We start from the raw sequence: 27760 nt of genomic DNA on the forward strand, positions 1-27760 counted from the left end.
GACGGGGGATGTGGTGGTGGGACACATGTGGCATAATGACTCGCGCAAGCGCAGTTAGCCCCGACGGTTAGAGTTGTCTTAGACGCGCCTGAGGAAAAGATTGAATTTGCTCTGGAGCTGCCGGGGCTTTATGATGGATTTCTGTTCCTCTGAGTAAGCAGAAAGTTGCGCGAACACATCTTACTTAGCTAGCTTCCGCAGCAAGCACTAGCTTCTTCCTCTTCCTTATACGTAATAGCTTGCGACCTCCCTCCCTGAAGGACCGAGAATTTTTTTTTTCCACGCAGGCACTACCAAGACTCCTAGACTTGCTTAAGCGAGGGGGCCTGACGAGGACCCTGGGCCGGCGGCCATTTTGGCGCCTTCGCTGAGGTGCCGCTCGCCGCGCTCGTCGCCGCTGCCTTCCCCTCCCCTCCCCCAGGAGCCCGCCGGTGTCCGGTCCCCGCCTCGGCCGCCGCCGGGTCCTCGTAGCCACTCCAGGAAAGCAAAGATGAACGTGATCGACCACGTGCGGGACATGGCAGCTGCTGGGCTGCACTCTAACGTGCGGCTCCTCAGTAGCCTCCTCCTCACTATGAGCAACAACAACCCGTGAGTGCGGCCCAGCGTGAAAAGTCCGGTGGGGGGAGGGGAAGAAGGGGGAGGGTCCCTGGAGGCGGGGTCAGGGCGCGCACTCGAGGGGTGTGCGTGGGCCTGAAAAGGCGAGGGGAGCTGATGGGGGCGGGGTTTAGTAGGCGCGCTCCCGAAGGGGCGGGGACTTGGGAACTTCTGAATTGGGAGAGGCTGAGGGGCCTGAAGGGGCGGGATTAAGGGGGCAGAGAGAATCCCCGAGTCGAAGAGGGGCGGAGCCATGAGCAACCTGGCCAAGGGGAGGGGGCGGGGCCTTAAGGTGTGGGCGGGAAAAATTGGGGGCGGGACTCGCTGGTCTGGACTTGGAGCGCTCGTTGGGGTTAGGGTTCCCGTAGGTAGTTGAGAAAGGGGGGAGCACTGGAAATGGGGCCAGAATACGGGGCGGGGCTGTGGGTGGGGCTCCGGGCAGGGACGGATCTGAGGTAAGGGCCGGAGTTTGGGAGGGGAGAGGAGCTGGACTTTGGACTCCTGGGCTTGAGTCTGGACTGGAAAACATCGAGAGCGGCCGGGCAGGGCCCAGCTATGTTGCCTTTTGTTTCTCCGATCTGTCTGGTTTCCAAGTCTTGTAGATTGCACTTACCTCCTTTTTTCTCCTGGTCTTCCCTCAGCCAAGCAACTCCCCGTTCCCCCAGGGCCCTTTTCTGAAATAGACAACACCAAGGCTGGCTGCAGAATAAAGCTGAAAGCCCAACTACCGTTTCCTTTACGTGACTAATAATTTTGTGGTCTTAGGGGGGGGGGGGGGAAGCTGAATTTAACTCAAAGTTCAGATTCATGCATTTTCTGGAAGTGACCTAGATAACATTGTTACCAGCTGGTGCAGAATGTTCTAATGACCTCCCTTCTGTTCCTCTGTCCTGCAGAAGTCTAAGTTCATTGACCTAGTTGATGATTGTTTTTGAAAACTGCATTCTTATCCTGAAATTTACCAGGGAGATGTCTAAATTAGAAGAAAGGAAAAACCACAATTTAATCTGCAGTTGTTGAATGTGATATTTTCTTAATAATTTTGAGGCAGCCAAGTGGTTAAGTGGAAAGAGCCTTGGCCCAGGAATCAAGATCTGAGTTCAAATCCAGCCTCACACATTTATGATTCTGGATAATTCACTTGACCTTTCTGTGTCTCAGACAGAATTCTACTTGCCCTGGTTTGCTGCTTCTGTAACATGGACATAATAATAGCATCTAGATCCCAGTTGTTGTGAGACTCAAATGAGATGATGTTTGTAGAATGCTATGGCTCCTGTTATTATAATAACTTTCCAGTTATTCTTCCTGAATCTAGACTCTCCATTTTGTTTTGGCCTCTACCAGCCATCTAAACTATTTCCAAGGTGTCTCCCCCATGACCTCCCCTAGGATTTTCTGTTGGTTCCCTTTTGTCTCAGTGGTAGATTCCAGACTCTTCCCCCTAGCTAGTAAAGCTCCCTATAATCTGGCCTCAGCCAGTTTTTTTTGCCTTCATTTTTGCATAGTTTTTGTTCCAATAAAACTGTCTTAGGTCACAGTTCCCCCAGATCTGGCCTTCCCTCTCCCTTTTCCTGCCCTTGCATAGTCTGCTCTATGTGGAATGGCTCTCTCCTCTCCTCTAGCTCTCAGAATCTTTCGTTTCCTTAAAAGTTCAGTTCAGATATTGGCTTACAAGGCTTTTCCTATCTCTCCATTTGTTAGTGCCTGTATTTGTGTACACATTGCGTCTTCTAGTGGAATGTAAGGTTCCTAATGGCAAGGCTTGTTTTCTTTGTCTTTATAATTCAACTTCCAAGAAGGTGCCTTGCTTTGAATAGGTGGAAAAATGTGGGATGAAGTAACAGCAGGCCTGATTGGTTTAGTTAGGAGGAGGGAGTTTGGAGAGATGAGATGAAGGTAAAATTGGTAGGCTTTAGCCAGCGATTCAATATGAGGTTATCCCTCTTTCTTATGAAAGAGTAAGGATTCAAGGATGAAATCTTGATTCCAAGCCTGGGTAATTGGGAGGAGCTACCCACAACAGTAAAAGGAGGAGGGGGAAAGGCTAGGGATAAAGATGATGATGAGTTTAGTTTTGGACATGCTGAGTTTAAGATGGCGACAGGATATCCAGTTTGAAATACTGGGCAGTTTGAGATGAAAGACTGTAGGTCAGCAGAGTGGTAGGGAAGAAGTAGATTTGAAAATCATCATTGAATCTAAGGAGGTGAGAAGAGAAGGACAGAACCTACTTACTATTAGAGTGCTTGACTTGGATGAGGGGCCAGCAAGGAAGACAGAAAAGGAGCCATCACATAGGAAGGGCGGACCTTGAGAGAAGGGAGTAACTGGGAGATCAAGGCATCAGCAGTGTCAGAAGCTGTAGAAAGGGCAAGGAGGATGAGGACTGAGACGAGGCCATTGGATCTGGCTACTAGAAATTGTTGAAGAGCACAGTTCTGGTTAAATAGTGAATTGGGGAGCCAGACGGTAGAGTTCAGAGGGAGAGAGCCTCCTGCCCTGCATCTTAGGAACAGTAAACAGGAGAGCCAGGAACTGAACCCCCATCTTCTGACTCCACCTTAGCTCTCTTTCTAGATTGGTTCAGAGCATATAAGGTAGAAAGACTAAAGTGAGACTGAAATTAATAAATAGCTCATGTTCAGGAGAACTTTAAAGGTGATGCAACGCTTTCCTACTTAAACCACCGTGAAGCATGTCGTAGGATCAAGAATGTTTGGGCTGGGAGGGAACCTTAGATGATTGTAACAATTCCCATTTAATTTTGGCACAGAGGGCATGGTACTGCCAACATACACATTTCTCCAGGGCCTGTTAATGTGCAGAGGTGATGCATGATAGAATCAGAAATGATTTTGACAGCTTAGAAGTTGGGCCATTCGAGATCTAATAGTGATAATCTAAAGTCTTCTTGTTTAAAAATATCAACTGCATAAGTATAAGATGTAGGAACTGGGGCTAGACTGAAGTCTGTTTGAAAAAGATGTGGCATTTTCAATGAAATGCAGCTTTGAGAGTCAGATGTGATATGGCAGCCAAATCAGCCAGTGCCATCTTATCCTGCCTTTAGAGAGGTGCAGTGTCCCAGAGCTAGGGAGGTGAGCCCCACTTTAGTCTGCCCCGCATCTACCTGGTCTAGAGCCTTGTGCAGCATTGATCTTTAGGAATGACATCGTTGAAGTGGAAAGCACCTGACGAGAGGGCAGTCAGGATGGGGCCACACTGTGCCAGGGTAGTGATCCTTAGAAAAGACTTGAGAGAGAGGTGAGAGCTGGCATCAGATGTCTTTGAAAATTAGACCTGTCGGCTTGGCTCCAGAGCACACAACTAGGAGTATTAAGCAGAGGCTTCGAAGAACCATTTTTTAGGTTTGATTAAAAAAAAATTTCCTAGCAATTAAAGTTGCTCAGAGTGGAATGGATTGGCTCAGGAATATAGAGGTCTTTTTTTTTTTTTTTTTTTTTTTTTAATAATATTATCCCTTGTATTCATTTTTCCAAATTATCCCCCCCCTCCCTCCACTCTCTCCCCCCGATGACAGGTAATCCCATACATTTTACATGTGTTACAATATAACCTAGATACAATAAATGTGTGTAAATACCATTTTCTTGTTGCACGTTAAGTATTAGCTTCCGAAGGTATAAGTAACCTGGGTAGATAGACAGTAGTGCTAACAATTTACATTCACTTCCCAGTGTTCCTTCTCTGGGGGTAGTTGTTTCTGTCCATCATTGATCAACTGGAAGTGAGTTGGATCTTCTTTATATTGAAGATATCCACTTCTATCAGAATACATCTTCATACAGCATTGAAGTGTACAGCGATCTTCTGGTTCTGCTCATTTCACTCAGCATCAGTTGATGTAAGTCTCTCCAGGCCTCTCTGTATTCCTCCTGCTGGTCATTTCTTACAGAGCAATAATAAGGAATATAGAGGTCTTTAGGTGGATGCTTGAGGACCACTTCTTAGGGATAATTTATGGCTAGTAATAGGCTGAAGGAGCTGGCCTTGGAGGCCTTTACAGCCTTGCCAGACAGGTTACACTGCCCCTCACACAAAGGCAGGCGTGGCACTGTGAAAAGATTTGGTCTTGGAATGAGAAGTCCTGGCTTCTTGGCCTGATCCTAGTTGTCAGACCTTGGGCAAGTCACTTGATCTGACCTGATCTATAAAATGGGTATAATTATTATATTTGGATTGTCTTAGGAAGATTTTAGGTAGATATCAGACACAGAAGTTTTTTCCCAAACTAAATTACCAAGTATTCCAGCTCCTGCTGAGAGCACAACTCCTTTGGGTTGGCCATGTTGTTTAAATGTCAAATGTATGCTTGCGAAAAAGATTATTTTATGGAGAACTTGCATAGGGGAAGTCCTCAGAGGGTGCCAGAAAAAGCAATACAAGGACACTCTTTAGATCTCTCTTAATAATTTTAGAATCGATTATATGATATAAGAGACACTTACACAGGGTCATTTTCAGAGAAAATGCTGTGCTCTGTGAGCAAAGCAGAATTGGATTAGCTCAAAGGAAATGTGAAATGCACAAAGTTAGAGAAGCAACCCTGAATGTTTGTATGGATTATTTGTGTCCGACCTGTGGTAGAGTATTCTGAGTTTGTATTGGTCTGATCAGCCATAATCTGACAAGCTAATTTGTCTCTTACTACAATGAGGTCATTTTGGTCCTTTTTGAGAACAAAGGACAGTAACCCACCAACCAATAATTATTCCTGAACTCTCTTGCACCTATTGTGAGGAAAGTGCTTTGTAAAAAATTAAGCGCTTTAGAAATCATCATTTTTAAGCTTCCTTCTAACTTCTAACAATCCGAGTGATTCTCTTGTCTGGTTTTACAGTATTAGATGCCCTTTTACGTACATTGGAGTCTAGACAAATACTCAATGTTCCTCATTCTCATCTCTCTGCATATTTTTGAAGATTACTGCCCATTTCTGAAAGGTTATTTCTTGCTCCTAGTTCTTGTCTCTCTTCTAGACGTTGTCTCAGAAGGTACCTTTTCTGTGAGGCTTTCCAGGCAAAAGTGTAATCTTCCTCCTTACATTTTCATAGATTCTTAATCTCTTTCCTTTGTCCTCATCACATGCTTTGTTGTTGTTGTACAATCTTGTCTGATTCTTTGTAATTCCATTTGATGTTTTCTTGGCTAGGATATTGTTTAGCTATTTTTTTCTCCAGTTCATTTTACAAATTAGGAAACTGAGGCAGATAGAATCACACAGCTAGTGTCTGAAGCTAGTTTTGATCTAAGTCTTCCTAAGAACAGACCTGACACCTACCTGCCCCTAGCATCACATGCTAACTTGTATTAAATGTATTCATATACACATCACAACTTTACTCAAATAAAATGTGATGAGCACCTTGAGGACAGTGATTGCATTAAGAAAAAAAGTCTGTCTGTCCCTAGTGCCTGTTGAGGGCTAGCCTTGAAGGCAGGCCATCCTGAGCTCAAGTCCTGACATAAACTAGCTCTGTGATCATGGCTAGTGACGTCAGTGGCCCAGGCAGCTCTTCAGGACTGTTATTGGGAGAAGAGTGGCTAATATACATTAGCCAAGGGAGTTGTCCTACTGAAACTTCTTATGTTGTTCTCACAGATTTGTGCTGCTGCCTTCTCCCTCCCCCAAATCCTCAGTGCCTGGTTTAGATTTTCATATTGAATAGACAATAAATGTTGAATTAAATTATCATTATGAATAACAAATGACAGAGCCAGTTATTGTGCTACTCTCTCTCTCTTCACCTTGCTGTCCTCCTGGGGACAGGTAGTATAGCTGTGTTAGTAAGAAATTTTGCCGAAGGTGAGATTGTGTGGGAAAGGGAAAAGATGTGTGGGAAATGGTCTTTTTTTTTTTCCACTTTAAAAAAATTATTCGTTTTCAACTTTTAAAATTAATTTTGAGTTCCAAATTCTCTCCCACCCACTGAGATGACAAGCAGTATGATATCAATTATAAGTGTGAAATAAAAATAAAGGATGTGAGAAAATTATACTTTGTACTCAAAAGTTCATCAACTCTCTCTGGAGGCAGATAGCATTTTTTTCAGCATGAGTCTTTTGGAATTGTCTTAAATCACTGAATTGATCAGCGGAGCCAAGTCTTTCACAGTTGATCATCATTACGTTGCTGTTACTATGCAGAATGATCTCCTGATTCTCCTCACTTTACTTTGCAATCAATTCTTGCCAAGTTTTTCTAAATTCTCCCTTCCCTGTTTCTTATAGCACAATAATATTCCATCATAATCATGTTCTACAACTTGTTTTGCTTTCTCCCAATTGATGAACATCCCCTCAATTTTCAATTCTTTGCCACCTCAAAAGGAAGTACTATAAATATTTTTGTACATATAAGATTTTTTTCCTAGTCATGGTTTTGCCTAGATCAAGAGGTATACACAGTTTTACTTTGGGCATAGTTCCAAATTGTTCTCCAGAATGGATCAATTCACAACTCCATCAACAGTTTACTGTTGTATCTGTTTTCCCACATCTCCAGCAGTTGTTATTTGTAATAGGTGGCATGAAGTACCTCAGAATTATTTTAATTTGCATTTTTCTAATCAATAGTGATTATTAGTAGTTTATTAATAGTTTATAGCAGCTCTTTTCTCAGGGCAAAGAATTGGAAATTGAGGAATATCTCTCAATTGGGGAATGGTCGAATAAATTGTGGTATGTGATTATGATGGAATAGTATTGTTCTATGAGAAGTGATGAGTAGGATGCACTCAGAAACACCTGGAAAATCCTCCATAAACTCACGCCAGATGAGATGTGCTGTGCTTAGAATATTAACAACACTATGGGATGGTCATCTGTGAATGACTGCTATTCTCAGCAATACTGTGATTGCTAATGATCCAACATTACTCTGAAAAACTTATGATGAAAAATCCTATCCATATCCAGAGAAAGAACTGATTGTGTCTTGAGTACATTTTGAAGCATACTCTTTTTAAAAAATACCTTTTTATTTTCAGAATACCTATATAGTTTCTAACATTCATCTTTTTGTTTTTAATTTTATAATTATAACTTTTTTTTTTTTTTTGACAGTACATATGTATAGGTAATTTTTTACAACATTATCCCTTGTACTCCCTTCTGTTCCGAATTTTTCCCCTCCTTCCCTCCACCCTCTCCCCTAGATGGCGGGCATTCCCGTACATATTAAATATAACATTCATCTTTACAAAACCTTATGTGCCAAATTTTTCTCTCCCCTCTCCTAGACAGCAAATAATCCAATATAGATTAAACATGTGCAGTTCTTCTAAACATTTCCACATTTATCATGTTGCAGAAGAAAAAATAGATCAAAAGTGTGGGGGGGAAGGCAACAAATAACAAAAAAGATGAAAATACCATGCCGTGATCCATATTAAGTCTCCATGGTCCTTTCTTTGGGTATAAATGACACTCCATCGCAAGTCTGTTGGAATATCCATGAACCACCTCACTGTTGAAAAGAGGCATCTCATAATCTTGTTGTTGCTGTATACAACATTTTTTTGGTTCTGCTCATTTCACTCAGCATCAATTCATGTAAGTCTCTCCAGGCCTTTCTGAAATCATTCTGCTGGTCATTTCTTAAGGAACAATAATATTCCATAACATTCATATACCATAACTTATTAGCCATCCATCAACTGATGGACCTCCATTCAGTTTTCAGTTTCTTGCCACCACAAAAAAGGCTGCCACAAACATTTTTGCACATCTGCACATATTGCACGTCCCTCTTTTATGATTTCTGTGGGAATCACACCCTGTAGAGACACTGCTGGATCTAAGGATATGCACAGTTTGATAGACTTTGGGCATAGTTCCAAACTACCCCAGAATGGTTAGATCAATTTACAACTTCCCCAACAATGCATCAGTGTCCCAGTTTTTTTTACATTTCCTCTAACTTATCATTTTTCTTTCCTGTCATCTTATCCAATCTGAGAGATCTGAAGTGCCACCTCAAAATTGGAAGACTCCTTTTAACTGCCCCCAAAATAATAAAGTTTTTAGGGCTTATATGTATCATCTTCTCATGTAGGAATATAAATAGTTTAACTTTATTGACTTCTTTATGGTTATTTTTTCACATTTGCCTTTTTATGTTTCTTTTAAGTCTTGTGTTTGAATGTCAAATTTCTATTCAGCTCTGATTGCTTGAAAGCCTTCTATTTTTATTAAATGCCCATTTTCCCCCTAAAGGATTATACACAGTTTTGCTGGCTAGATGATTCTTGGTTATAATCCTATCTCCTTTGCCTTCAGGAATATCATTTTACAAGCCTTGTGTTCCATTAATGTGGAAGCTGTTAATTCTTGTGTATGATTGTGTGATTGATATTGTGTATGATTCCATAGTATTTTTTTTTTCCTGGCTCCTTGCCTTGAGAGCTTTGGAATTTAACTATAATATTCTTGGGAATTTTCATTTTGTGATCTCTTTCAGGATGTGATTAGTGGATTCTTTCAATTTCTATTTTACCCTCTGGATCTAAGCTCTTAGGCCAGTTTTCCTATATAATTTCTTGAAATATGATGTCTGGGAGCAGCTAGAAAGATGGAGTGGATGGAGCATGGCCCTGGAATCAGGAGAAATTGAGTTCATATCTGACCTCAGACATTTGACACTTACCTTGAGCCAGTTACTTGGCCCTAATTACCTCACCAAAAAGAAAAAAAAAATTACGATGTCTAGTCTGTTTCTCTGTCTCCCTCTTTAATTCTTTTAGATAGTACAATAATTCTTACATGATTTCTCCCTGATTTATTTTCCAGGTGACTTGTTTTTCTGATGAGCTAATTCGTTTTTCTTTCTTTCTTTTTTTTCCCCTTCTTTTGATTTTGTCCTCAAAATCTCTCATAAAATCATTATTTTTAAGAAATTATATTCTTCAGTGAGCTTTTGTACCTCTTTTTCCTTTTGACCTATTTTGTTTTTTAAGTTGTTGTCTTTAATATATTTTTGTGTCTCTTTCTATTTTTTAAAGTGTTATTTTCTGTTATTTGCCTCTTTTACCAAGCTGGTTTTTTTTTTTTTTTTTTTTTTTTTTTTTTTTTTTTTTTGGTTTGTTTGTTTTTTTGGTCACTCATTTCCTTTCCCAATTTTTCTTCTACTACACTTATCTCTTTCTTTAACTGTTCCAGGAATTCTTGTGGAACGTATTCTAATTAGCATTTTTTTCTTTGTGACTTTCTTTGTAGTTGTTTTCATATTGTTATATGTTGTCACTGTAGTAGCTTTTAATTAATGATCCAAGTTCTTTTTTGTTTGTTTATTTTTTTAGCTTATTTTTTTTGGCTTTGAACTTTATGTCAGAATTGTTCTCTGCCCACCTGGAGATGGGGAGTAGACTTTTATGGTGCTGTTTTCAGAGTTAGTGCTGGGGGGTGTGCAAGTTTTCCATGCTTCCAAAATGGTGTTTTCTATGGACTTGTGTGGCCACTAGTCTTTACCTAGAAAACTGTTGCTGTGGTTCCTGTGCCAGCTGCTTCCATGGCCTGCTGCTGGACTGCACTCTGTATGTTCTGGACTGGCTTCTACTCCAATGTCACAGTCTTCTTCTGCCGGCCTCCTAAGTTGTCTTAGGCTAGAAAAATGTCTCACCCTGACCTTTTGTAAGCTCTGCTGCTCCAAAATTGGAAGAGATGTTATTTTAAAGTTATTTGGAGGGAAATGTTGAGATAATTCAGCTGGGATGCTGCCTCTAATCCACCATCAAAAAATGTTCTGAGAGCTTTTGAGAGAGGACTTTTTTCACTTGGAAGTGGATTGTTGTCTGTATTGATTGTCCTCATCCGAATTTGAAAACACCTCTTCTCTCTTTTAATTTTCCTTTTACCATGATCCCCATTTGCTTCTCTCTTCCCCCCTCCTCCCCTAAAAAAATCTTATCTGTTGACTTATAATAGTTAAAACATGTTGAGCTCTCTTGTTTTTTCCCCCTGCACTTACTCAGATTATCTTTCTCCAGGGTTGGGAATAGGCATCTGATATTAAGTCAGAAGAAACACTTGGTCAGTATTTTAGTTTTAGGGTTATGGGATCAACACCATTTTTAAACAGATTCAAATGAAATTTTTGAGTATTTGCAACAGCTCTGTAAATGGTGTTATGTTTAAAATCCCCCATCATTGTGAAGTTAATATTCTGGGACTGTGGCAATTTTTGAAGCATTTTGTGCACAAACAGAAGGATTACTAATGATTAAAAATGCAGTGATTGCAGAGTCCCTCATCCCCATTAGTGCCTTTGGAGCATCTTTGAGTTTGATGCTCACTTTCCTGCTGTCAGCCTAGTGTTGACAGTGAGGAGACCTGGTTTTTGTCTGTCTTTGGTGTTTGTTTTAGAGCATTTCATTTTGTCTCATGTGATTTATAAGATTTACAGTTCCTACTAGCAGACATCCCAATCTTAAGTTAGCTATTTCATTTGGTTCCTGAAGATATTAAAAGATAGAACATCTGGAATATTCTATTACCTTTAAATTAATTTTGATCAGACTGGTGCTTTGGTTGGGTTTTAGGATCTTTTATCCAATTTAAGATTACTCTCTTAGTGGCTATGTTATTATTTCTCTGGCTGTGGAGCTTTGTTTTGTGCTTTATTCATTCTCCTTCCTATGAAACAGGCCTGGGGCTGGGGCCTGTGGGCAGTGTTGAGTTGCTTCTTTAGTTCTGAGGAAGAACTTATTGGTGGGATGTGTTGTTTTTATTCCCCCAGTGAATTATTCTCTCCATCTCAGAAGTACCAGCTTTTGGTCTACCATGCAGATTCTCTCTTTCACGATAAAGAATATCGGAATGCCGTTAGCAAGTACACAATGGCCCTACAGCAGAAAAAGGCCTTAAGTAAAACATCGAAAGTGAGACCTTCCACTGGCAGTGCGGCTTCAACTCCTCAGAGTCAGGTATTTGGCAACACAGATGGGATGGTTTGTTGCATAACATGGGCCCCTGGAAAATAGAAATGGTGAAGCTGATGTCATTTCCTTTTCCTGGCACTTTTAAAATAACTGTCTGTTGTGGGCAAGTTCATTTTTTCCCCTTTTAATTCTAAAAATATTTATTGATATATTCTGTTTGGACAACAGAGATATTTGCTAACACAAAGCCAAACACCCTGAAGCATCCCCTGAAAGCAAGTTAAGTTAATGAGAGGATAGAATCCTGAAGCAGAATTGCAGTTTAGGAGCCATGACCTCTTAGCTGTGCTGAATCTGTGATCTTAGATAATTCCCTTTCCCCGTGCTGGGCTTCATTATCCTGAGAGGTAGAATGGAGAGTTGAATGCTAAGTTTCTAAGATTCCTTCCAACTCTCTGTACCAGTTTAATAGTCCCCAAAACCCTGATATTTCCCTGGATGTTCTTAAAACCTAAATGTTTCCTAGTAATGTCAAACTTGGGAAATTCCCCTCCACCCTTGTAGCCCGCCAAACCACCTCCTAAATTACCTATTTCTATCCAGGACAGCCTTACTTTTCCACTGGGCCGGTCAGCAGCCTGTTCCCTCTCACCTGCCATATGGAGGTCTTTCCAATTCTTAGCAGCTTGCAGATTCTATCTTGTCTTCACTCCCCTTTCTGCTGGCTGCCGCTCTAGATGGGGGCCTCCCCACTTCTGTCAGCCACCCACTCAGCCTCCCTTTCTCTAGCCCTTCACTTCCCTCAGCCATCTTCCCTACCACTTCCATAGATATCCCTGAAACACAGACCCAGGCATGCCAGTCCCTTCACTTGGTCTCTGTTCTGCTGGGTTTGCAACAAATGCTCTTCTTCCTCGTGGAATCCCTTGTGCCCCGCTGGGCCAAGCTCAGGGGCTACCCACAGTGAGAGGTCCTTCCTGTCCTCCCCGGTTATCAGTCTACAGCCTAGGTCCCCAAAATGGTTTGTATTTTGATAGTATTTAGTTCATAGTTTGTGTGTTAATTTGCCCCGATAAGTCCTTATTGAGAAAGAACGTGGTAGGGATTGTTTGTTTTGTCTTTTGCCCTTTCACCTCCCAGCCCTCCAGAGATACAGTTCCTTTCCTCTTCTCATTTTAGTTTCCTGCAACAGAGTGATTTCTGCATTTATCTAATTCTCCCTTGTATAATAGCTCTTTCTGTCTTTTTGCCTGTTGAACTGTGCTCTGAGGGCAAGGCTTGTAGCAGCTTTTACTTGTTCATTGAATTGAAATGAAAGTGAAGTTGATTAGTGTTTGAATTTTTTTCTTCAAATAGCTGCTGCTTCAATAGTATATTGACTCACTTAGAATATTTTTATCTTTGTCTTTTAATAGTGTCTTCCATCTGAAATTGAAGTAAAATACAGAATGGCTGAGTGTTACACAATGTTAAAACAAGACAAAGATGCAATCGCTGTCCTTGATGGGATCCCCTCGAGACAGAGAACTCCCAAAGTAGGTTGGTTTGATGTATTTTCAGGTCTGTTTCTGATGGATGTTTTCCTGTTTACCCTTTCTCTAGCCCCTGTTTCCTATGAATGCCATGAGTAAGAGGGCCCCCTCTGCTTGTTTACACATGATTTATCCTCTTGCTGGCTCCACTGCTGATGGGATACAATTTAGAGCAATACAGGGGGAAAAGTTCCTCTCCAAGTCGGCAAGTTTGGCTAAGGGAGAGTCAGCTGGAATGAATCACAAAGATTGTTTGTTAGTTTGGTTAGTTTCTTTTCCTAGGAAATAGTATATTGCCAGTAGAAGTTTGGCAATCATTTTATTTCTAAAAAATATCATCTTATCCACCTGTAGTTTGTTTGAAAATCCATTCTTGCCTCAGGATAATTGGTTTGTTACCTCCTTTGCTAAGAATTTGAGAATATTGAGCCCTTTTATACACACTTAAGATGTGGGATACATATATGTGTTTTATTGTACAAGGCATCATTAATCAGAGTATTTCTAAATTGTAATTAAAAGAGCAATGGGACCTTTTGCACTCAGCATTAAATTTATATTCATATTCAGTATCCCCACATCACGCCAAAAATCCAAGACACGTTTCATTTTGTACATCTTATTCCACTAATGAGGATTTGCATCTTAGGGTCAGAAACAGTACATCTGGCTTTTTAAGAGAGGGGGCTTTTTTAGAGTTCAGTTATATTTCATTTAGAGCCTCTGAGTCTGGGTCTAGATCAGATTTATAATATCTGGACCCTTAAAGTTGTCACTTGCCCTCTGCTGTTTATACAAAGTGAGTTATTCATTACCTAAGCATAAAAAATGGTTGATAAATATGATCACTAATTGTTTAAACTAATTTCAATAGTTGAGAGAGATTTTGATCGATTCCTAGTCTGATGTTTTTAAAACCAGCGTAATATCTGGCCTAGAAAATAACCACATTTACTGCTGATGCCTCCTTTAAAAGCATATAATTCTTTCATACTCTTAGCCCAGGAGAAAAGAAATCACTGTCCCCTTCTACTAACTTGGACTTGGCAGAAATATTCCCCACCCACACCCTTGACGAAGATTGTTTTTTCTTTTTTTCACATAAAATAGTACTTTTTTTTCTTATTTTTGCTTGAGAGATATTGTTATATTCAAGACTTCTGACTCCTTACAGCCAATTTTGAACGATAGTGTTTCTTTTTCAGTAAATACATATGACATTTCTTTCTTGATGACTTATGGGGTTCTTGGAATCTCGTGGAAAAAAAAAGTGGTGAAATAGTTGAGATTTGTAGACTTCCTAATGCTTTATGGTTTTTTTAACCTTCCATTCTAGGTGGATTAGGTGATCAGTAAGGTTCTTTTCAACTCCCTAATCCTATTAATTTTATTTATTTTTAATGGGATGATTGACTTGCAACACACAGAAAACTAGAACATTTTAATTTTTTCTGTGTAAAATAAGTTTACATTGTGTTGGGACCTCCTGTCCTTGATTTTGTAATAGCTAGGAGCAAACACAAAAGATTATTCATCAAGCATAATATTTATACTTTTTCTTTCTTGTCCGTTAGGGAGTTAACTGGGCTTCTCAGTCTGTGTAAAGGACAAGGAAGTGAGTCAAAATGCATCTAAATGAACTTCTGTTAATGTATGGTAAACATCGCCACACATTCCCTCACCTTTTAAAGGAAAACTCCAGTGATAGGTTATAATAACTTAGTAAGTATTCAGTTCTCTTAGTAGGAATACACCTGTCACATAAAGGTTTTTCATTTTGCCTTAGAAAATTATAACTGCTTGGGTTTGGAACTGTGCGATTTGTAATTATAATGAGATTTCCAAGGAAGGGCTTGTTTCAAAGAAAAAGGATTGGCCATCCCATTAGAAAATACTAAAAATTAGATTGGCAGTGACAGTGAAATAGGCTAAGAATGTACAGAGTTGAATTTTGTTATATTCTACCAGGACAGGCCTATCAGGCGACATTTTGCAAGATCCAGTAGTTAAGGAGGTGGCTTTTATCCTCATTTATTGGACACACTAGCACTGGAGTCTTCCTTTAAGCATTTCCCTTTTTATCAAATGTTACATTTTCAAAGAGTTTAAAATGGAAAATTTGAAATCAGGCCAGAGGTGGTTTGCATTAGTGCATGGCTTGAGAACGTGTCATACTTGATGAGTTCATGTACAGTAGGCCTCTGTGAAGAGCAGATGTCCTTTACTCTTTTGGATAAACTTGTAGGTGTTAAATTGTATGGCACGATAGTAGCACAGCAAGCCATAACCTAGACCCAGAGAATTGGGGAAGATGTGCCTTTCTTCTCTCCCTTTTGCCCTGCCTACCTTCTCATAGGTCTGTTTTGAGGCCTGATGGGATACTGAATGTGAAAATGCTTTGTCTAAAGCATTCTGTAAATGGACGCTACAAGATGCACACAGTCATGCCCTAGCAGGACTGCATAATTAGGTCCTTGATAATTTTGCAGTCCAGGTGTGTTTTTTAATATTAGGTATCCCAGTGCAGTCATTGAAAATATCAACACTGTTCTATCCTTTGCATTCTCTTCCTTTCAACATTTTTCTTTTTCTTCAGAATTCATTTTACCCTCTTGCATGTCTAGAAAGGTTTGTTTTAATAAAGCTTTACTAAGTCACCTACTTGTGTGTTGTGCCCAGAATGTGGGAGTCTCTCCTCACTAGCATTAAAGAGTCTGGAGGATCTGTGTGTGATTGTCACCTGGGAGGGGAGGTGCCAAGTCTGTCCTTTGCAGCCTTTTTCTCCCAAGTGCAGATTGTAGCCAGGGATCGTCCCTTAAATGCTAATTATCACAGGGAGGCCAAGCATTCCCTCTCTGGGGATATCGGTTTGACCCTCCTTGTCTAGTCACACCATTAGTTCTTTCTTGTGCCTTAATCATCATTAGATATTAAGTCTAAAAACCCAGGCAAACCGCTTGGGGAATTTTCCTGCTGTTTTGGGAGCAAGAAAGAAGTAGTCTGCCTAAACTAGGGACATGGTACTAATATTTTTTGAATGTAGCATTTTCCAGTTTTCAGAAGCAGGAGATTTGGTATTAGACTTGACTAAACTGTTTGCTCTTGGTCTGGTCAGCCAGGGAGCCCTTGGGCTTCCAGTGTAGCCGAGAGGGCCCAGTGGACAGCCAGAGTCACTGCAGGGGGATGGGGAGGGAGACGGCGTTTTCCTGGAAACCGGGGGTTCTAGCTGATAAAGGGGACTAGAACTCCTTCGTGGCGAATTGCCTGGTATTCATTGGACTTTTCTTTTTCTTTCTTTCTGGATGATCTTGTTGATTGCAGATAAACATGATGTTGGCCAACTTGTACAAGAAGGCGGGGCAGGAGCGCTCTTCGGTGACCAGCTACAAAGAGGTGCTGAGACAGTGCCCGCTGGCTCTGGACGCCATTCTAGGTAGAGGCACCCTTCTCCCTCACTTGGCAGTCTGATCACTAGTCTGGTGCTGTGGAGGCAAGCGTCTCATTGCTGTTTAAGAGAAGAGTTCGAAGGTAGACTCAGGAATGACAGAGGGACCTTGAGGTTTACAAAGTGCCTTTTTACAATCTGATGAGGACGGGAAGGGGAAAAATGGAGGCACCAAGGATCTACTTGTAAGTAGGTGGGATTTGAACCCAGGTCTCCTGACTCCACATAGAGGGCTCTTTATATCATGTTTCTGCTGCCCAATGAATTTGCATCACTTTGATAATGAACGCGTAGTCTCAGCACAGCAAAAAGTATAGTCACCTGCTTATTGCATTTGTTAAAATGGATGACGTCTCTCACCTCCCGTCTGTCTCTTGGATTAGGTTTGTTGTCCCTCTCTGTAAAAGGGGCAGAAGTGGCATCGATGACAATGAATGTGATTCAGAGCATCCCTAACTTGGACTGGCTTTCAGTGTGGATCAAAGCGTATGCCTTTGTGCACACTGGCGACAACACCAGAGCCATCAATACCATCTGGTAAGAACCAGCAACAGTTCATATTCTCCAGGCCGTTCCCTGGTGGGAATTGCAGGGTGCCCGGCCTGGTTCTCCCAGCCAGCAAGAGGATTCTTGAAGGGCTCTCAACACAGTTTCCCTGCTGCCAGTTGTGTGTCCCTGGGGTGCTGTCAGCTGCTCCACATTAAGTTCACTCAATTCCTCTCCATGTGGAATGAACCCAGGTGTAATCATCTTTATTGGAAATCTGTTAAAATGTAAAATTAGGCTGGCCAGGCCTCAAGCTTGTGCTGTGGCAAAGCGGATCTTCTTAGCTTGTTGTGCTTAAGCTGTGCAAGAATAACAGATTTGATCCTCAGACGATCCATGACCTGTTGTTGTAGCTGGCCTGGGCTGCTTCTGGAGAGCATGGGGTGCTCACATCAAAAGTTTATTCCACGTATTGAAATGTTTTTCCCTAGTATTTTATTTTTTCTGTTATTCAATATAGTTAATTTAACATAATTCCTATTCTTTTTTTTTTTTTTAAGCTGCATTTTAAATTAGAAATCAGGAAACCTACTTACATTTGATGACTTCTGTGTGCTTGTTTTATGTAATCTCTAATATCTTAAAGTTCTCTAGAGAAAAAGTCCTTATTGAGAGATAATGTGGACCTACTGGGGAGCTTAGCAGATCTGTACTTCCGAGCTGGAGATAACAAAAACTCCATTCTCAAATTTGAACAGGCCCAGATGTTGGATCCCTATCTGATAAAAGGTAAAGTCAATATAATTCTGGGAGAAAAATCAAGACATAGGAAAATGAAGAGTTTAACTCCGGCTAGCATTTTGTGTAGAAATCTTCTGTAAATTAGACTGGAATCACTTTGTAAGAATTCTCTTTTTGGTAACATGATATTTTAGTATTGTCGCTATTGAAACAATTTACGCATATGTTGTTGAAGTTGAAAATGATCTCTTTCAACGGTGATGAGGTAGTGAACCAAGGAGAGGGCAGCAAGCGTGCTCAGCCAGAGATAGGGATGGCGTGTCTACTAGGTGCTACTGGGCCGACACCAGGAGCAGCAGAGCTATTAACGCGAGGAAAAGCTGATGGTGGAGAAGAGGCATGCTGAGGGGAGAGGAGCCAGGACAGACTTTGGACACCCAAGAGCCCGAACTGGACCCGTAGAACTTTGATGAAGGAGGGATGGGGAATGAGCAGACTCTCTCTGAGCTGGGATCAAGGGCGCAGGCCGAAGGAAGGACGCGAGGTGCGTCAGGGTGATGGAGGGCTCTGAGAGCCCACAGAATCCTGGTTCCTGAGTAGGTGTGTCACAGAGCCATAATTTTGGAATTTTAAGGGGATAATGAAGACAAGCCCATTAAGATGGTGAAGTTAATTCCTCCAACCGTCTTGTATGGTAGGGAGTACAAGTGGTCTTCCTCTTTTACAGATGAGAAAGAGAAGGTCCCTAAAGAGTTAGGTGATGATAAGATCATCTTGTGATCATCCTGCCACTAAGGGGTCGTAGTCTCCGTCTCCAAAATTCCCCTAGAATGAGGCAGCTTGGAGGCCAGTCCTCAGATGGCTTCCCCAGATCCCATGGCAAGTGCAGTCCTGGTGCTGCCATCTATGTTTTCCTCCTCTTGGGGTGCCTCTCCCACCACGTGGTTTTCAAAGTGGTTTGGTAAATCTAAGGTGTCAGACACATGAGCTGAAGAGGTGGAGGGGAGGCTGGCGCAGAGCTGCAGTGGGGTGCTGCTGCGGGTTCGTGGCCACGGGAACCGGAGAAAACTGGCTGTGACCTATGAGCCAGAGACGGCTGACGGGCTCTTGAGTGACTGCCTATATCGCAGCTTGCTTTTCCTAGAACCTGTAATAGCTTCACTTTTTGTTCTTTGAGTGTGACTGGCATATTTAACACGTGAGTGTACTTCCTGAATCGTGCCCAGAAAAGGATGGCGCGCTTTCTGGAGTCTGCTGCCTTTGCTGGGGGTTCATTTAGCTGCACCTCATGCTGTGGGAGGGGGAGCCAATGATTCCTGAAAGTAACAGGCGGCCATTGTGTCTGACCATTTGTGGTGATGCAAAAAAAAGGTGTGAGGGCAAACAAGCAGAGGAGGACGTGGAGCTTAGCGTCTGCCTGGATTTGTGTTGGCGGGTGGGCGTGAGTGCAGGGGCTGCCAGCTGTTCGGCTCTGGCCCTTTACAAAGGGAAGTCTTTCTCATATTCATGATTTAAGGTGAGAATCCCCTGCACAACTCCGAATGTTTATTTTAGGAATGGACGTCTATGGATACTTACTAGCACGAGAAGGACGCTTAGAAGATGTCGAGAATCTGGGCTGCCGCTTATTTAATATTTCTGATCAGCATGCCGAGCCATGGGTGGTGTCTGGGTATGCCTTCCTGCTTTTTGGTTTTCCTTCCCCTCCGTACCCCAAAAAGTTTTAGTTTTAGATAAAGCTAAATTCTTAGTAATGAGGGAATTGCCTGGTAAAGCAACTAAGTGAAGTGTATAAAAGAATATGAGCTAAGAACAGCTAGCATTTCTATAGCGCTTACAAAGTCCCTCACAAATATGACCTCACTTAATCCTCACAAAATCCCTGGGAGTTAGGTGCTATTATCCCTATTTTACAGATGAGAGAATCAAGGCAGACAGAGATCAGATGAGTTGCTCAGGGTCACTGGCAGATCTTGTAAGTGTGTGAGGCTACTTTTATCTCCAGGTGTCCCAAATCCTCCTCTAGAATGACTTTCTGCATACTTAGCTGCTTTTAAAAACAACATTTTACTGACATGGCTTTAAATTATACCCTTTTAATACCATAAGGCCAGACAATTAACAAAATTTTCTTTTCTTTAAAAAGCTCTCATTTTTAAAAAGACTTTTTAAATAGCTGATTCTTTGGTAAGCATCTTGGGTCAAATCAAGAAATATAGATTATGGAGGCTAATTTATATAAAGAAAAGAGATGGGGGCAGCTAGGTGGCGCAGTGGATAGAGCACCAGCCCTGAATTCTGGTCTCAGACACTTAACACTTCCTGTCCTGGCTGTGTGACCCTGGGCAAGTCCGGGGGGGGGGGGGGGGGGAATTCTCTAATCAATAAAGATTAAAAAAAAGAGAGAGAGAGAGAACTTTGTTTTCCTGATTTGTATGTGATTTTAGAGCTTTCCCTTTGATTTTGACTGAATAGTGAAATTTCTTCTAGTACTTTTGCTAATTAGTCTTTGTCTATTTTTTTTTTCCTTTAGATGTCATAGTTTTTATAGCAAACGATATTCTCGGGCCTTGTATTTAGGAGCCAAGGCTATTCAGCTCAATAGTAACAGTGTCCAAGCTTTGCTGCTGAAGGGAGCAGCCCTTAGAAATATGGGCAGAGTTCAGGAAGCCATAATCCACTTTCGGGAAGCCATACGCCTTGCCCCTTGCCGGCTGGACTGCTACGAAGGTAAGAATAATGAGTCCATAGAAGGCCACTGGGGACTAGAGAGGAGGCCATAATATTGCTACTGAGCTCTATGTTTCCTTGGCTTCTTGATGCTGGGAAGTAGTTTTGTGTCACATATCTAGGAATTCATCTTTCCTCTTACTTGGGCTAGCTTTTCCCCCCCAGTTTTGCACTTTGTCGTGTTGTTGTATTGTGACGGCCAGGAATGCCCAGAGCTTTTTCCCTCCATGCCTAGAATGGAAGGAATATTGGAATAGTGCCTGACACTTCGGGCAGGGCTGGGTGTGGGAACCAGGCAGTTTTCTGGGAGCCCAAACTGAGGAAGGTTTGGCTTAAGTTTTACTTTCTTTTGAGGGATTCAGGTTCATGTGAACTTGACTCTAGAAGTTCAGATCAGCCATGCCAGTTTCACTACCACTTGGTGACTCACCTCGCAGAAATTAAAACAGATCTTATAAATGTACTTCCTCCCAAGTAGATTTTTATAAAAATGTAAAAATAGACTCAGAAGCTTACTCTCACAGAAAATGAGTTCAGATTTGAAGAGAAAAATTCCAAAAACAAAACTATTGTGATAGAGCTCAGTAGCTACAGATTCTTTAAAAAAATTTTTTTTGTTTTTAAGCAGTCCTTTCTGCTTTCTCCTTGTTTAAACAAACAAACAATGCCCACAAAATAGGGCTTTTGAGTTATTACTAAGCCTTGTTTTTGGTGGGGAACACTAGAGACTCCCTGTTCTTCCTGCTGTTATTGAGAACCGTGTTGGTCGGCATGTTTCCCCCTTTCATATTCCTGATTGCTTAAAGAGGCCTTCCTGGTAGCCAACGTGGCTTTCTCCGTCTTTAATCCCTTCTTCTCTTTCTAGAAGCAGATTCGGGTCATGGGTTTCATTCCAGCAGGTTTTGGTGATCCTTTGAAGCCCAATTTGCTTCCTTGCGTAGGATCTCTATCCGGTACACCTTGTTAACCACATTCTGTGTATTTCTGTCTACACGTCTAATTATATTATTGGCTCTTCTCTTGGATTTTTGTCTCCTATGAATTTCTAAGGGTATTTACTGCTATTCTTGCTTCATTGTAGTTACTTTCTCTCCCTTCCTCCTCCCCCCCCTTTACATGTAAAACATTTTTTTTAGTTATACATTACGTTCATTTTTTACATATTTCCATATGTATCATATTGGGACAGAAAAATCAGAAAAGGGAAATATCATGAGAAAAAAAAATGAACATGGTATGTGTTGATTTACATTCAGTTTCCATAGTTCTCTCTCTAGACACAGATGGCATTTTCCATTCAGTTTATTGGGATTACCTTGGATCACTGAACCACTGAGAAGAACCAAGTCTTTCATGATTGATCATCAGTCTTGTTGCTGTGCACAATGTTTTCTTGGTTCTGTTTGTTTCCCTCAGCATCAGTTCTTGTAAATCTTTCCAGATCTTCCTGAAATTAGTTCCTCATTCTTTATAGAACAATAATAGTTCATTACTTTCATACACCATAACTTATTCAGTCATTCCCCAATTGATGGGCATCCACTCAATTTCCACTTCCTTGTACCACAAAAAGAACTGCAAACATTTTTGTACATATGGATCCTTTTCCCTCTTTTATGATTTCTTGGCACACAGGCCCAGTTGTTGCACTGTGGATCAAAGGATGTGCCCAATTTGGTAGCCCTTTGGCCATACTTATTGGCCTTTTTTTCATAGCATTGTAGGGGATCTCGGGGTCATGTATTCAAAATTTAATTCTTCGTAGTAAGAGGTCATGTAATTTGTCCAAAATCATACATCTTATTAGATGGTTTCCATCACTGGCCAACTTGCTTTGATTCTTTCAGAGTTGTCTGTCTTTCCAGTCTTGTTATTGATGTTTTCCTGGTTTTGCTCACTTTGCTCTGTATTCGTTGCTACAAGTCTTCCCAGGTGTCTCTGAAATCATCTCCATATTTCTTATAGCACAGTTGTATTTCATTACATTCATGCGTCATTAGTTCTCCAATTGATGGGTCCTTTTCGGTTCCATTTATTTTAAACCCTCCTTCACATTTTCTCCTCTGCAATTTCCACTAGCATGGAGATGGCAGGGTGACTCGCCAGCAGGAGAGGTTGTGAGTGGAAAAGCAAGAGTGAGCATTGCCCCATGGCTAATAAAAACATCGTCCTGTTCACTCTTGATTAGTTTTTGGTAAGTGTGTGGTAGGAATCAATCACGGGTCTTGTTCTGCTGGTTGGTTGTAGGTGGGAGGACACTGGAGGATCTGCTGAGTCCTGGGCAAACTATAGATCTGAGATGTGTTCTGGTCTTCATGATTCAGAGAGATATGTGCCAGAGTTCTTCCCAAAGATTGCCCCCTTGTTAGGATGGTTGAAGGGATGGGCTGCTCTTAAAATGATCATAGGAAGGTATCGGGAACAGGCTGTGTAGCTGGTAAGTGCCTCACATCTGGAGTCCCTGTCGCTGGGCAGGCAAAGGATGTTGGATCAGTTACGTTTGAGAGCTTTGAACAGAAGATGAACTGAAATCACTCAGTCGGCACCAGGATATTTCTCCCCAGGCAGTGGAGGACCTCGGCACTGCCCCAGGTGGGAAGTGTCCCAGGGCCGAGTTCCCATACCAGGCAGGGTGGGTATGAGCCCACCTTTTCAGTCTGGGCAACTGGGAGACTGGTCAGGAAAAGGAAAAAGGTATAGAAGAGGGAGAACCAGTCATATGATTGGAATCTGCTTTGGCCTTTAAGGAATTAAATACTTTGTCCAGTCTAATAGACTGTTTTTGTGGCCTAGAACTCTAGCATGGCATTCAGGGCAGGACATGTCACTTCTCTTGGGTTGCTGGGCCAGGTCTTCTGCTCTACCAGACTGTCTACATTGGGCCCGACCTTAGACCACAGAGGACAATATGGGTTTGCCTTTAAACATAGGTCAAAAATAATTGGAAGCTGGCAACAATCAGATGCTTGTTGCCTGAGAGGAGGAAGAGGATTCTTCCTTCTGCTTGTTCTCCTGCTCACTTTGACTCTCCCGAGCGGAGTCTCGTGATTATTTTAGAAGCTCCTTAAGGCTCCAGTTATGGAGATGGCGCCCAACAATTGAGGTGTACAGTGCAGACGTGGAGGATTTTTCTGTTAGCTGCTTGAGGGGGGGGAACCTTCTTTGATATTCTCAAGAGCCCTTTTTGACTCATTTCATTCCAGAAGCTCTTTTCCCAGTCTGCCTTTTGACAGGCTTCTAGATCGCAAACCTTCAAGTGGTCAGTGGAGCAGCACGCTTTGGAATACTAATGTGTTTGCCTCCCCTCCCGCTTTGTTTTCTCTCTTAGGTCTCATTGAATGTTATTTAGCCTCTAACAGTATTCGGGAGGCCATGGTAATGGCCAACAACGTCTATAAAACCCTCGGGGCAAATGCACAGACTCTCACCCTTTTAGCCACCGTGTGTCTCGAAGATCCGGTCACCCAGGAGAAAGCCAAGACCTTGCTGGACAAAGCCCTGAGCCAGAGGCCAGACTACATTAAGGCGGTGGTGAAGAAAGCAGAGTTACTTAGTAAGTGAGAACAGATCCCAGAGGCTGTTTAACCAGCACTGACTGCTTTGAAGCATCATCATTCAGGTTAACTAGGAGGAATGGCCGCTGTTGGCCAGAAATGGTGTTTGTGCAGTCCAGTCTAATAGACTGTTTTTGTGGGAATGGGCACACGGACGACCAAGACGGAAGCAGATCATTTTGGTCAGAACACTCGATTGCATTTTGACTTGTGGTTTCAGCCCAGTGGAGCGCTGGCCCAGAGGCCAGGAGTTTGAATGAGCTCTCACTTATGTCGTCACTGAGCTGTGACCAGCCGGCTGTGTAAGGTAGCAGGGCTGAGCTGCACTGTCCTATGCGTGGGATAATGAGGTAATCTTGCTCTCCTCAGGCAGAGAACAGAAGTATGAGGATGGCATCGCTTTGCTGAGGAACGCGCTGGCCAATCAGAGTGACTGCGTGTTACATCGGATACTGGGCGACTTCCTGGTGGCCGTCAATGAGTATCAGGAAGCCATGGACCAGTACAGCATCGCTCTCAGGTAAGGCTTCCTCAGCCCCCACGGGAGAGGCTCGCCCAGGGCTGCAGGTTACCAGGTGCAGGGTGAGGAAGACCTGGGATGTGCCTCCGTCACCTTTCCACGGCCGGAGAGGCCCTCCTAAGGGGGCAGCATTTGGGGACGGAGATGGGCCAGTCTTGTGGGTCCTGCTGAGCGTGTTTCTAAATAAATAGGAACATTAGACTTTATCCGTCATTCAGTCATCCAGAGGAGGTCAGAACTAGAATGGTCTTTGAGATTTTCCTAGTCCAATGTGACGTGGTACAAACATTTCTGGGTTTAAGGGTGTTACTGCTTATGACTTGTGACCTTAGACAAGTCATTTAGTTCCCTCAAGTGGCTTCTGTGAGCCCATGAATCGCTTATTCTCCCTGCAACAGTGTTGTCCGCTCTGAAATGGAAGGTCCCCTTAATTTTTTAGGTGAGGAAACTGAAGCCTCCAGAAGGAAGCTTTCTGTGCTGCCTCCTCTCAGGGGCTGGCTTAGGGAAAAGTACCCCCTGTGGTGGGGGGGAGCCGGACGTGACCAGGACTCTCCTCTGTTTTGTTGTCTCTTAGCTTGGACCCCAATGACCAGAAGTCTCTAGAGGGGATGCAGAAGATGGAGAAGGAGGAGAGTCCCACTGACGCCACTCAGGAGGAAGATGTGGACGACATGGAAGGGAGCGGGGAAGAAGGGGACCTGGAGGGCAGCGACAGCGAGGCGGCCCAGTGGGCTGACCAGGAGCAGTGGTTTGGCATGCAGTGACCCCGGCCCAGCATCTGGGAAGAAGAGCCCCGCCTTATCGCCATGGGGAATTGGGTTTTCCCACTGTGTCCTCAGTTGTCACTTCATTTTTGGAAACTGGGCCTTCCGAGCTCTCCAGATCTCTGTCCCCTCCTGCTCGTGGCGTGAGCAGAGTCTCGGAAGCATGCACGTTTGCTCGAGGCTCTGGGACAAAAGTCGGTCTCCGTGCACTCTGGTTCTGAGTCCCCGACCCGGAGTCGGGCTTCATGGGGAATGTGGCAGGGGAACGGCAAAGGAAGCCTGCTCCAGGGCCGCTGCGCTCCGGCTAGTCTCTGAGGGCGGCCGCCTGGGCCCTTTGAACAAAAGTCCCCCTTTGCTAACAACCCCCATAGGCTGTTCCAAATCTCCCTGTTGATTTTGCTTCTTTCTGCAGTGTTGGTAATGCCTTAAACTGAGACTGGATGTTTTGCAAACATTTTCCTCTTCGAAGATCTAGCGATTTGCTTCTAGAGCCCAGGCCACGATCTTGATTACGGATTATAGCTTCTTACCGAGCAGGGAACGAGAGTCCCTTTTCTTAGGATTCATGACTCTTCATTTGCTATTAGAGGATAGAGCCACTTCTGGGGTACGGAGATGGAATTCCTCTGGCTGAAGTGAAAGCCACTCTGCAGTTTTTGTTATTTCTTTTCTCCTGTTGTGTCTGGTCTCCAGGAAAAGTTTTTTGTTAAAAGTTTTAAAATTATGCTGCCTCGTCTGTGTGTGGGTGTCATTGTGTGCCTGTAGCTTCCTAACTCACCGTTTCGGGTTTTGGGGCCCGAAATGTTGGCCCCAGAATCTCCATTTTTGCCTCTGGCCCAGCCTGAGAAGAGACCGAGATGTGGTTTGAATTTGAATGCTTAATTCACTTGCCCGTAGGCTCATCTGTCCCATGTGGTACAAGGATACCCCCAAAGCGGGCTCCCGCTGCTTTTCAGGACCAAGCTGGCTGGAACCCCCAAATCTGTGCTTGTTCAGAGGGATGGTGGAGACTGCTCTCTTACTCTGCCCTCATCCGGCTCTGAAGCTGTGAAAAGTGCATGAGGTCGGGCCGTGATGGCCCCCCCCCCCAGGAGGGGGGGAGCCTCTGCCCGACTTGTCCAGGAGGCTGGCAGGCATCCTTGCCATGGGCCTAGGGCTCTGAGCTTGGCTCCTGGTGGGGCAGGCCTTCCTGCTCTTCCCTTCCAGGTGGTCCAGCATTCAGTGGGGAAAGCCAGCTGTGCCATGCCAGGGGGCAGCATGTCCTCAGGACCAGCTCAGGTGGGACAAGGGGAAGCAGCTCTGCTTCTACCTGTGCTCTTGCCTTGGGCAGTGAAAGTGGAAAAGATTATACCTTGAGACTGCCTGGGGAGGGCTGCTGCCACCAAGGCAGAGTGCCCAGGACCCCCGTGCTCTGCAGGCCTTGACCTGTTCACAGCTGACAAAAGGAGATGGCTCGGATCCACAGAAACCTGGACAGGGCCCCAGAGGGTCTCTGGGTAACTCCAGCTGCTCTCCTGGCCGCTGGGGAATGGCTCGGGGAGGAGCTCCCAGGGGGCGAGGGAGTTGCCCGGCTGGGGAATGGTGGGCAAGCACAAAAGGGAAGTCTGAGTGACCTGTTTGTTAGCCAGGGACCACCAAGATTGTTGGCATTTACAAAATGATGGTGGTTCATGGTTTCCAACTCTTGGGGCATCACAGGCCATGTGGGAAGGGGCAGGTGACTACGTAGGAGCCGGCTCTGGGACCCCTTGCCGCAAACTCCTCTGTGTCCGTTCAGGGAACACCCACCCACCTCACATGAGATGTTAAAGTTGCTGCTAAAAACAGGCCTTGGGCTGCCCCTCTAGGTGGGGCAAGGCAAGGACTGCACATAACTGGCACCTACTGTGTACTTGGCACTCTGCTGGCTGCTGGGAAGACCAATCTGTGCTACCCCCAAGGGGCTTCACTTTCTATGGAGATACAGTGTGAACACAAAGGGGTAAAAATAGGGTGTGGGTGGGACTCCAGAGATGGGGACTTCCCGTGGCCTCGAATGGGGCATGGGCACGGCCTTGGAGCCGAGTTCAAGAAGCAGACGGGTTGGCAGCAAGAACAGTCCGGAGGGCAGGAGATTGGGAGGGGGGGGGGGGGCTGTGGGGAAAAAGCACCACACTGGAAAGCAGTTGGCGGCTAGCGCCCCCCCATACCCGTGCTAGGCTTGTGTCCCAAGCGGATCAAGGGGAGAGGGAAAGCACCCGAAGGGTCAAGAATATAAGATTCAATATTTGAAAACATCTCGAGTGTCATGGGGGAGACTCGTGCTGTTAAAAATGGGGACGCAGCCTGGGGCAGAGATGGGGAGAGGCTCGGGTGAGCCGGTGCGCAGTGGCGAGCACAGGCAGCGCACCTTGCTGTGATGACTGAAGACACGCCGGGGTCACCGGTGACCAGCCCCGATTTCAGACCCTCTGAGGGGAAGCAGGACCCTTCCCCCGAGACAGGCAGGAG

At 43.6% G+C, this 27760-nt stretch overlaps 1 protein-coding gene across 3 annotated transcripts; it reads left to right on the forward strand.

Moving 5' to 3' along the window:
* The first annotated feature begins 323 nt into the window (after positions 1-323).
* Positions 324-25994, forward strand: ANAPC7 (anaphase promoting complex subunit 7). Of its 3 annotated transcripts, none has more exons than XM_074297616.1 (11): positions 324-591; positions 11357-11543; positions 12914-13033; positions 16352-16463; positions 16859-17012; positions 17608-17750; positions 19257-19374; positions 20236-20432; positions 23761-23985; positions 24356-24506; positions 25081-25994. In XM_074297616.1, exons 1-11 carry the CDS (start codon positions 491-493, stop codon positions 25268-25270), a joined length of 1698 nt encoding a protein of 565 aa, XP_074153717.1. In that variant the 5' UTR covers positions 324-490; the 3' UTR covers positions 25271-25994. The 3 variants fall into 3 exon arrangements, with proteins under 3 accessions (XP_074153717.1, XP_074153705.1, XP_074153713.1); XM_074297604.1 differs by lacking the exon at positions 324-591 and adding an exon at positions 14605-14645; XM_074297612.1 differs by lacking the exons at positions 324-591; positions 11357-11543; positions 12914-13033 and adding an exon at positions 14637-14752.
* Positions 25995-27760: the final 1766 nt, after the last annotated feature.

The sequence above is a fragment of the Sminthopsis crassicaudata genome, chromosome 1, assembly GCF_048593235.1.
Source record: "Sminthopsis crassicaudata isolate SCR6 chromosome 1, ASM4859323v1, whole genome shotgun sequence".
In the NCBI taxonomy this organism is placed as follows: domain Eukaryota; kingdom Metazoa; phylum Chordata; class Mammalia; order Dasyuromorphia; family Dasyuridae; genus Sminthopsis; species Sminthopsis crassicaudata.

Coding starts and splice junctions, on each gene's coding strand:
- ANAPC7 (XM_074297616.1), top strand. CDS start 491: ATGAACGTGATCGACCACGTGCGGGACATGGCAGCTGCTGGGCTGCAC. Junction 13,034..16,351: donor CGAGACAGAGAACTCCCAAA/GTAGGTTGGTTT, acceptor TGTTGATTGCAG/ATAAACATGATGTTGGCCAA. Junction 23,986..24,355: donor GAAGAAAGCAGAGTTACTTA/GTAAGTGAGAAC, acceptor TGCTCTCCTCAG/GCAGAGAACAGAAGTATGAG.